Below are 11,582 nucleotides of genomic sequence, written 5' to 3'. Positions count from 1 at the left end.
CTGTAAGTACGTTTTTTATATTTAAAGAATTTGCCACTGATGATTCAAACACGAGTTTGAACTGTGTAGAGTAGCGCTTATTGTTTGTCATTTCTCCGATCACAAATGCAGACATGGTTTTATGTTTACGCAGCGCAATACACAATGCAAAGCGTAAAAGCACATTAAAAGTCATTATAATCAGTAATTATGTCCCCACTGGATGCAACAAATGCCTCGTTTGTAATGGGTTTTATTGGTTTTGTCTCGTCGTGCAGGACACATGGAAACCATAGACTCTATGATGGAAACACAGTATGGTAAGGGGCGTAACATTTCTGTCACACGCTTGAGGTATTCGGCCAATCACAATGCACTGGATAGCTGGCCAATCACAGCACACCTCGCTTTTCAGACCGATGAGCTTTGTAAAAATCGACATGTTTCAGAAAGGCGGGGCATAGAGGAGAAACAATAATGTACATTATGTGGAAAATAATGTGTTTTTTTAACCTTAAACCGCGTTAACACATTGCATTACACCAAATACACAAAATAATGTTCTTTTTAGCAACATCATATGACCCCTTTAAGATTCAGCAGTCTTCAGCTCTTATTAAACTTCTCGAAATGCAGTACGCTTCAGATTGCTTTTAATCACTGCACAAAAAAGATTAATGCAATCTTCACCTAGTTCTTATTGGGTGGCCAAGACAGACATTTGGGTGGGCTCAGCCCAAGCCTGGAGCCGGCCCCACCTTGTGGCCTGATTTTGTATGTGGACTTTTAGTTTGTAGTTTTGCTTTGTTTCTGTTCCTGTTTTGCCTTATCATTGGTCTGATTGTTCCCAGCTGTGTCTTGTTTGTTAATTATCCCGACTATATAATACTGCATTCACGCCATGTCATAATTACTGTAGGCTCGAGATGACAACATGTGACTTTCTATTTGGAGCTGTTCAGGTCCTCGGACTGGGGATTGTGCATTTCTATAGCACCGCTATTAATGCCTAAATGAATCTGCAGCAGTCAGGTGGTACAGCGGTCATCTGTACTTACAAGCTGTAATTACGAGATCTACAAGGACATGAAAGCTTTTTAAATGTTGAAACCTCGAAATTGCAGTAATTTTCAACATGACATGAATGCACCGTAAGCACTTGTGTTTCCTGTACTCATTGTCTGGTATTGTCCTTTGTTAGATGTTTTGTCGATGTGCTCTGAGATGTTCCTAGTTCTTCTTCCTGGTTTTCCCATGTTAAGTTTATTGAAATTATAAGAATAATAACCAAAATAAAGTTCACCTGCACATGGATCCTTACTTCACTTCTTCTGAGAGCACTCGGCATACCAGACCACAAGCAATAGATCTAGCAGGAGAATGTTTGCTTCGTCAGCAGGAGCAAATACCCCTGCTAGGCTGTCTAGAGTTTTGGGAGGCTGCTTCAATAACTCACTGGGAAGAGCGTGCCATTCAAACAATTTTTTGGATGTAACTTAATGATTCTGTGAGGAAGGTTGTCCCACTGGAATGTGAGCTTGATTTACTGGATTTCATTCATCAAATCTTGCAGACATCTCCAACATTCCCAAGTCCAGTGGTCCCAAATGTGGTGGACCCACGCTCTTTGGTCCCAAGTCTGGTGGTCCTGGTAATCTCAAATGCGCTGGTCCCGGAAGTCAATTCCCTATCATCAGTGATCACTACCAAAATCTAATGTGTTTGGGCCTCACACACATTCACAGTTCCTCTCGAGGTAAAGGCATCTGCTACTACTCCTCCTGTGATGGCTGCATCCACTCCTGATCCCTTTGTCTGTCCGGTCGCGAGGAGTCTCTGAATCTTCTGCCTGTCCTGCCATAGCCAAGGAGGTTGCGTTTGAACTCTCTGTATTTCCTGTCACAGCCACAGAGGCTGTTTCTCAACTCTCTTTGCTCCTCGTCTGCTCTTTTAATGGCCACGGAGGCCAACTCTGAACACTCTTAGCTCCCTGCCACGGCCATTGAGGCCGTCAGTAAACTCTTTGTGCTCTCTGTTCCAGCTCCACCATGGTCTCCAGCTCTGCCGGGGTCTCCAGCTCCACCATGGTCTCCAGCTCTGCCGGGGTCTCCAGCTCCACCATGGTCTCCAGCTCTGCCGTGGTCTCCAGCTCCACCATGGTCTCCAACTATGCAGTGGTCTCCAGTTCCACTATGGTCTCCAGCTCTGCCGGGGTCTCCAGCTCCACCATGGTCTCTAGCTCTGCTGTGGACTCCAGTTCCACCATGGTCTCCAGTTCTGCCGTGGTCTCCAGCTCCACCATGGTCTCTAGCTCTGCTGTGGACTCCAATTCCACCATGGTCTCCAGCTCTGCCGTAGTCTCCAGTTCCACCATGGTCTCTAGCTCTGCCGTGGACTCCAATTCCACCATGGTCTCCAGCTCTGCCGTGGTCTCCAGCTCCACCATGGTCTCTAGCTCTGCCGTGGACTCCAGTTCTACCATGGTCTCCAGCTCTGCAGTGGTCTCTGGCTCCACCCTGGGCGCCAGCCCTGCTGGCTCTTTCCTGATCTCCAGTTCTGCCACCTCTGCTCCACCACCCTTGTGGATTTTTTTGTTTTGTGGAACATCTGGAAGCTGCTCTATAAGTGGGGGGTTATGTCATGCTCTTCCTGTCCTTGTGGCCTGGTTTTGTATGTGGACTTTTAGTTTGTAGTTTTGCTTGGTTACTGTTCCTGTTTCCTCTTGTAATTGGTCTGTTTGTTCCCATCTGTGTCTTGTTATTTATCCTCTGTGTTTATAAGCCCTTGTATTTTTTGGGTTCACTGTCTGGTATTGTCCTTTGTTGGATGTTTCTTTGATCTTCTCAGTTCTGCTCCCCAGTTTTCTTATTTGGGTTGTTACTGTTATTTTTAAAATAAAGTTTACCTGCACATGAATCATGCCTTCACTCATTTATGAGAGCACTTGGCATTACAACAATGACTTAAAATTATCTCGAGGGGAAATTTCTTAATCAAATTACTTGCAAATTAATCACACAATTTTGGTTTTGGCTATTATATCTGCACATCAAGTAATTTGTTAGATTAAAAATGTTAATCACTTGACAGACTTAAAAAAATGTCTTTTAAACTCCATGCTTTAACAGAAAGGCTGCTACTCTCCAACAGAATAGACCTGCCTGAAACACCCCGTTTGTAGTCTTGCCGTTATTTCCCCGGCAAACTTATTACTGGAGCACCCCCGTGTTTCTGACTCAGAAACTGTGAAAAACTGCAACAACCCCGACTTGGAAGGTGGAACTTAGGCCCTCATGGAACAGTTAGGTTGATATTGCATTGTTGAGGCAAGATTGATTGATTGATTGATGCGTGGGCAAAAAAAAATTAAAAATCAATCAATCATTGTATGGACTTTCAATACTGGCACCTACTCATGAAGCCCTGGTAGCTCAGGGGCATTACATTTCCAACACACGGTCTAAGCAGTTAACCAATCATAACAGGCTGTGCCAGCTGACCAATAAGAGCATTGGCATTTAAAAATAAGTGCTGCAGCATGTACAGTATGAGAAAATTATATATTTTTGAACCTTTAAATCATGTAAATGTATTGAAATGATTGACTACAAAATACCAAAAAAAAAAAAAACACACACACACACACATTCTTACCCTTTTTCCCCCTATATGTTGCCTGTTCCTGGCTCCTGAAGCAAATTTTGTGTTCTGAAATCTAGTTCTTTAACTCTTTTCCTGCCATTGAAATAAATGTCTGTCTCTCCGTGTTTTCAGTTAATACAGTAGGAGGCGCTATTACACATTTTCTGAAAGAGTAGTGAATGTCTGCATTAAGAACATCCAAAAAAGCAGAAATAAGCAACCTTGTATGTAAACAGAAGCATATAATAGCGCGATCATCAAACAGCATATAGATCAAAACTGCCTAATGTTACTGAATGAAATGATGACCCAAGAAGTGGTATAGCACCGTGCAAGCATTGGGGGTGTTGACTCGATCTACTCCATCTATATTTTGATCAACATTCTGAATCCAACCTGGACGTAGTCAAAAAATTGATTTTCTCAGCTTTTTCCAAAATATTGCTTTTTTTATGACATTCTAGTGTTGATTAAAAGAAAAAATGCATGAAGCTAGGAATAAAACAGTTTATTTTGTTTAAAAGCAGAGGCTTTGTTCTTTCTTCTCACATATTGCATGTTCAGATATTCATACAGTGAAATATCCTGGGGGCCATGAAATTTTTGTTAAAATTATCAAAATTGCTGGCGGTGGCAGGCAATTTTTTTATAAAAAAAAAAAAAACAGGTGGGGAAAGAGTTAAACAAAGATTGTAGTACCCTATGGCTGTGCCCAGTGAGGTAACAGCTACACATATACTGTGAACACAGTACAAAGTGTTTGGTGCTAATTTTCTCTGTCTTGGTCATGACCATTGTTGTTCTTCTTTTTTATTTCATTTATTTATTATTACTTTTCCCCCCATTGTATATGTACTAAAGAAAGGGATTATTTAACTTTTACATTTTGCCCCACAGTATTGTAAGCATAGACCTACCTGGCCAGGGCACATACCAGATCCGGATGATTCTTAACCATGATGCTCAGTTTACCAGCCCATACGAGGGGGATGTGGAAGTGCAGGTGAATCAACAGATGTATGTGGCGGTTGAGGTGGAAGGAGTGGATAGAAGTCAGATTGCAACAGTTCTGGACAACTGCTGGGCCACACCAGTTAATTACATTGACTATGAAATCCGCTGGAATCTGATTATTAGAGAGTGAGTAACTTAATTGATTTTTCTATATTTAACTGACTACTACTTTTTTGGTCATCTTACAAGGGGGATATTGGGAATATTAGAATAGAATATTGTGTAATGAGAATACATCTGGTGAGTAGATCATTGCATGTGTTGTTATGGTATCTTAAACTGCAAAGGCAACACTTTTTTGGTACATAGGTAATGGATAAATTTACACAGGACTCAATTGCAGTAAACAATGCATCACTTCATGCTCTAAAGTTGATTGTCATGCACAGATGTTGGAAAAATAAGCAAAACATATACAATTTGTCTTTCTATTTTGGATTAATTGTGAGCAGGAGCACTGGAAACATTGCAATTTATAGAAGTCTTTATTCACCTCCTTTCTGCCTTCTAGATGTCCCAACCCTGAGGATGGTACAGTGGAGGTTCTACAGAATGGAATTAACACAACAAGCCATTTCTCCTTCAGGATGTTTACATTCACAAGAGGTTCTGATCAAATCTTTCTGCACTGTCAAGTTCACCTCTGCCTAGTGCAGAATGGCACATGTGCACAGGTAACATATTCAATAACCATAGCATTTTTTTATGATATTCCCTTATTGCATTGCTTTAACAGTAACCTTCAAATAAATTACAGTATAAATATTATAATGTGAAAGACAACACAAAGAAAAATTGCACTGTATAAATTTTGTAAGTAATGTTAAAAATCTGTCATCTACAGTCATGCAACCCTGGACGTAGACGCAGAAGGCGCAGATCTTTGGACTTCTATCACTCTGCAGCCATCAGCATGGGTTTTTTAACAACTGCTGGATGAAAGATGAATGATATCAGAAAGATAATTTTGTCATTATTATAGTAATACATTATAGTAACGTTATTATAGTAAACATTTTTTTGGGGAGGGGCTTTTATGACTGTAAACTGGACTAGAAATTGTATTATAAAAGAATTTGTTTTTCTGTTTTGTTAGTTTTCATGAAATAACTTGAATAAACCTGGTTCGCATTGAAATAAATTTTTGTTTTTGTATGTGTGATTTATAATGTTATAAACAATTAATAGATAATTCAAAATGTGTCAACCCCTTCAGAACACCATGTACTACTGAAGTACTACTGAAACAGCAGATGCCTATTAAGGGTGTAATGGTACACAGAAGTTACGGTTCGGTAGTAGGGCTGAACGATTATTCATAATTAATTATAACTAGTTATGGTTAATTATTCATATTTCCTCATGAGCTGATTCGTTACAATTAATTGCATTTGCGATAATATCGCGATATGAAAAATGTAGATTTTTCAATCGCAGAGGCTGTGATTACACTCGGTCACGTGACACACGAGAGTAAAGATGTGTGTTCGACTTGAAGATCAGATCGGTGTATGACATCAAAGTACGGCGAGCGAGAGAAAGCATAAGGAGACGTCCGCGCTCTCTTATAGCTCTCGCAGTACTTTGATGACACACACCCATCGGTCTAAGCAGAGCTGCTTCAAGTCGAGTGCGGGCCATCAGCAGAAAAAGAAATAAAACAGTAAACAGCCAAAGGACGTAACTTAGAATGGGAGATGGATCGGTTTGTGAAAGCGAAGAGAAAAGCCATAGATGAAGTCGCACAGACCCAGGGCTCTACAGTGTGACCGTTTCAGTTGCATTTGCGACTGAAAACTACTGCGTGGGACTATGAAATAATATTTAGGAGCACCTGTGCGACTGACCCGATCAGCATATTTGTGTTTGCGCTGAGGGAGTTTCAAAGGTTCTAACGTACTTACGTATTTCTGCAGTGTTGAGTAATGTATCACAGACGTATCCTCTCATTATAACAAACAAAGTGTTGATGGGGTGTAAATAAGAGATTCATTGTGCAGTGTAAGGAGCTTCATCGATTATAATGGAGTTTTGTGAGATCGGGATAAACTAAGATGAGTGACAGCTTTTAATGATTATTAAGGGAGTTTGCAAATGTGATATTGATTTAATACAACAGTTCATTAAACAAGAAGTTAATATTAAGTAACTTATATTGTCTGACAACAACACAATTGCCTTATTTTGCTCTATTTCATCAACGAAAATCGTTTCAAACTAAGTAACAGCTGAACTGCTGCACATCTCCATTCAAACACGGCGGTGATTCGTTTATGAATGAACTGTGAGTCAATGATTCAATTACCTATTCATAAAGACAGTCACGTACTTCGTTCCTGAATGATTCAGCCATTCGAACGAATCAATTAAATGAATGATTCAGTGATAAAATCAGTGATTTACCTGTTGGCAGTTTTAGTTTAATTTTTAAAATATATTTTCTGTTATTTAAATCATTTAATACTTATATATTCAAAATTGTATATTTAAAACATTAACCTCAACATGAATTTATGAACGTAATTGCACTCATGCAACCTCTGAGTCTCATTAAACGTCTGAAAATACACTTTTGTGTTCTTCTGTGTCAACTCTGTAGCACAAATTTGTTTCTTAAATACTGATTTAATTTTATTGGTAACTTATTCTTATTCTACTTGTTTTTATTCTGTTGTTTTAATTAGAAATGTTAAAAAGCTTTTAAATATATATATTTTTAATTTGACATAAAAGATGACATACTTTTAATAAAGTTAGAAAACTGCCATTACAAAGGTAAAAACCAAATTCCCTGTAAATCACTTTGAGTCAAATATCACCTCGTAATGGGAAGGTAAATTTTTTTATCAGAATTTTTGATTACTGATTAGAAGGTGCTCCTAAAGTTTTGGCACAAGTGCTCCTAAAAAGAAAAGTAAGTGTAGAGCCCTGAGACCCAGGCAGGTGCTGGTCATTTAAAAGCTAAATGCTGAAAATATGACAAGGCATATCTTGCTCTCGGCTTCACTCACCGTGTCTATACCGGACGCCGCACCGCAACAGCTCTACACTGGACGTGACAAAGCGACCGTTGCAAATCATTTTAACTTTGTGTCGGTACACCATAAATAGAACATAAATAGAACAAGGCATCGCGCCGCATCCACTGTAGACAGCATCACTGATTATAATGGGTTCTACTGTATTTAGCCGTAGACACGGTGTTTAATGTCGTTGGTGAGGAGGAAAGCCTGTGTGTGTCCTATGCCTTAGCGGACAGCAAGAAAGCCACAAAAAATAAATAAATAACAGAGAGAGAATAATAATAAGTTATTCTCTCTGTGCTATTTTTCAATGTTTCAAGTGATGCAGGTGTTTTTTTCCCTGTAGGTTTTTTTAATTAAAAAACATTAATTTTTCATAATGTTTAGTGAAATTTTTTGGTAGTCTGAGGGGGGGGGTTTAAAGGGGGGCGCGACCAAAAAAGTTTGAGAACCACTGGTCTAAAAAGTTAACAGACAGTGTTTAGTGCAGTCCACATGTTTACATATGTTTATTACAGTGACTGTTAATTACCTAAAGTAGTGTGGTAAAGCAACAGATCTGTTTTTATATTTCTGCAATCTACTTTAGTTTGTGTGATTTGTTACTGACTTTCATATTAATGTTTACACCAGGCTTATTTGTCAGTGCTTTAATCAGTCAATATACTGTGATTGTAGTGATTAAATAAAAATGTAATTCATATCAATTCATGCATCACCTAATTTCATCGCAACATATGGCATGGCCTACAGAAAAGAACATTTATGTTTAATCTATCTAATATTGTGTTGGTCATACTATACAATGATTTATAGCTTGTCTTTGTTGAATAATACAGAACATAAAGAGCTTTAAAAAAAAAATTGCATATTAAATTGCAATCGCAATATTGGTAAAAAAAATTGCAATTAGATTATTTTCCAAAATCATTCAGCCCTATTCGGTAGTCAACTCGGTTTTGGGATCACGGTTCGATACAAGTTTGGTACTACAGGAAATCTATTCATTCATTTATTTTGAACAGACAGTTGTGCTACATACATGTAGCATGAGCAGTTGTTTTTGATTTGAATTAGATTGTACAGTTTCAAGATTTAAAGCAAAAACAGAATGGTCTGACTTTATATTTGTGAAATCATGCTACATAAGGCCCCGATCAGACAGAATGCATTTTTTTTGTAGTGAGAGGTGGCTTTGTTTTCTATTGGGAGTGGGCATTTTGCACGCTGTTTATGCACCCCAGGCACCTCGCGTTTTTGTTTTCTACAGTGCTCACCATGAGTGAGAAGGTCGTGGACAGCGAGAGCGTGGAGAGAAGCTCTGCCCACTGCACCATGGCTGAGGGTGAGCTTACAAGGGAACTGGGACTGCTTGATTTGGAAGGGGATTTAATTGATTTATAAGCCGACCTTCCCTGCTCTCCTCCTGCCTTCGTCTGAACTCCCTGTCAGTCCTGTTTCAGCCATGTAGTGCCATTTGTGAACGTTCTGTCTGCACTGAACTGTCTGCCAGCCCTGTCATTCTCCTGTCTGATGCGCTCCCAGTGCTGGGAGTCGCGATTTGGTGTGTGTAGGCAGCGCACACCAGCCCAGAGAGCCCGGAGCCTCACAAATGCCCACCCACCCTCCCGCTCCTGCCACCTCCACCACTGTCGTCTGGCAGCCCCTCCACTGGCTCCGCCGGGCTCCCTTGTCCCTCTGGCTCTGTCAGGCTCCTCCTTCCCTTTGGCTCCTCCTCGGTCCTCTGTCACTCTGGCTCCACCATGGCCTTCCGGATCCCCGCCTCAGTCGCCTGAGCCATCTGCTCCGCCTTGGCCCTTCGGATCCTCCCCGTCGCCCTGGCTCATCGGCTCTCCACCTCAGGCTCCTCCTTCACCTGCTCAACCGCTGTGACACCGACATCATTCACGTTTTTTTTCTCTCCATTTTTCAATCGAATGAATGGAGAGGCAGGCCTTCTGTTGTGGTGACGGAAGTTTACAGTTGCTGGAAACGTCTGGAGGCTGCAATGATGGAGGAGAAACTTGTGGTGGCTGTCGCGGGTTACCCGGAGATGTATTTTTTTAGTTTCTGCTAATATGACAGTTTACCTAACAGCAAACCAAAGATTTTATAGCGCTCGCACTATAATCCTCGATTAGACTGACAGGACAGCTGATTCGTTGGTTGCCTAGCAACATAAACAAATGTTGCGCACTGCTCTTTTCTAAATAACAAAAAAAGTAAACCCAAAAAAGTCAGTGCAGTGTGCCTTGTGTTTTTAAACCTGAAAAACGCGTTCGGTCTGTTCGGGTCCTAAGAAACCTGCACATAACAAAAACAGCAGACAGACTAAATTAAAATGCTAATTTATTCTCAAATTTCTCTAAAATCTCATTTATTAATTTACAGCAGGTGGTGCTTATGGAACAGCAGATATATTGACGGTTTCACCGCCAACAACATAAACAAACGTTACTGTGCATGCGTGCTTTTGTGGCCCACACTTAACTTCCGTTAGAGTTCCGCAAAAAATCAATAACAACAGAGTCCCTCTAGAGTAGATTATTTCTGATAACAAGCAAAATAAATAACAAATAAATTACATTAGCTAGCAAGTTAAAACAATAGGTGTGTTCGACTTGAAGCAGTGCACACAGACCGATCTGTGTGTGACATCAACGAACAGAACTATAAAGAGCAGACGCTCCTTATGCTTTCGAATCGCGTTTGCAGTACTTTCAGTGCTTGATGTGGGCCGGTACGCACCGGTACGCAGTACCGGCACTTCAATATTTTAGTCTTTAGCGTACTGGCACTTTTTCGTGCATATCGGCACTTCTGACATACTGAGCAAATGCTTCAGTGTCTGGGTGATTAGAAATGACAAGCACACTACCCAGAAGGTCATTTGAAACTGGTAAACTTCTGGAAAGTTCAAGGATCCAGTAAGGGAATACATTAGTAATGCATTAGTACTGGCACTACTTTTTTTCCACTTCAAGCACTGGGTACTTTACTGCCCAACAATGTTGGTGTGTGACATCAATGCATTACTTAGTAACGCGTTACTGTAATTTGATTACTTTTTTAGTAACAGAGTAATTTAACGCGTTAAATGGATGCGGGAGAATAAAATGATTCATGGGACTCCCGCAAAATAGAAATATCTTAACATAAAATATCTAAAACAAATAAATTGTTATTCATCTATTGCACAAAAGCAACATTAACTAATATAAATATAAACGATTAACAGGTGCAAGCGTATGCAGAGTTTCTATTTACGTTGAGCAATGCAGAGCTGAAATTTGCGTGCTCATGAATCCACTCATTATAACACACGAATTGTAGACTGTCAGGGTGACGAGGCTGGATTCAGGTGCGGGTTAAACAGAGGCTTTATTGTACAGAGAAATCACCAACCACCCCGATGGGGAGATAGCAGTGGCTGGAACAAGTGGAGATGAAGCCGGGGGGGCAACTCGCTAATCCGAGCGAGAGGCTGAGCAGCCCAACAACGAGACCGCAGAGTCCCAGGGTAGGCGGAGGCCGGAGGAAGCCCACAGGTTCCTGAACGCACAGAGAGGTGCGGGAACTCAAACAGGCAGCTACGAGCACTGGAGCCTGGACGAGACAAGACAGGACTTGGTAGTGATACTAACACTGACAGTCAGAGCAAGGGAATAATCACAAAAATTTGACACAAGACAGAGAAACACGAGGAGCTATAAGGGGAAGCTAATGAGATGACCAGAACCAGGTGTGAAACAAGAGGCGAGCAGATAACAAGGGGGGCGGAGAAACAATCATGCTGACATATGCGCACATGGCGAGCTGTCAGAACAACCACGCAAAACACAAACAAGAAGAAATAGGTGATCAGCCCCGAGACCTGACAGTACCGCCCCCCCCCCCCCCCAAGACCCCCCCCCCCCCCCCCCG

The 11,582-nt window shown here is 40.9% G+C and overlaps 1 protein-coding gene across 1 annotated transcript in view; it reads left to right on the top strand.

Annotated features, from left to right (window-relative positions):
* Positions 1 to 5,660, top strand: part of LOC107571225 (alpha-tectorin) — a 29,789-nt gene extending 24,129 nt beyond the window's left edge. Inside the window, exons 15-17 of the mRNA XM_016257531.1 lie at positions 4,519 to 4,761; positions 5,147 to 5,309; positions 5,480 to 5,660. Coding sequence (XP_016113017.1) covers positions 4,519 to 4,761; positions 5,147 to 5,309; positions 5,480 to 5,575 — 502 coding nt within the window. The 3' untranslated portion in view covers positions 5,576 to 5,660. The remainder of the gene's footprint in view (positions 1 to 4,518; positions 4,762 to 5,146; positions 5,310 to 5,479) is intronic.
* The last annotated feature ends 5,922 nt before the right edge of the window (positions 5,661 to 11,582 follow it).

Source organism: Sinocyclocheilus grahami, unplaced genomic scaffold, assembly GCF_001515645.1.
Source record: "Sinocyclocheilus grahami isolate Dianchi unplaced genomic scaffold, SAMN03320097.WGS_v1.1 scaffold1567.1, whole genome shotgun sequence".
NCBI lineage: Eukaryota > Metazoa > Chordata > Actinopteri > Cypriniformes > Cyprinidae > Sinocyclocheilus > Sinocyclocheilus grahami.
The sequence above is the reverse complement of the archived record's forward strand: the minus strand, read 5'-3'. Positions and strand labels throughout refer to the sequence as shown.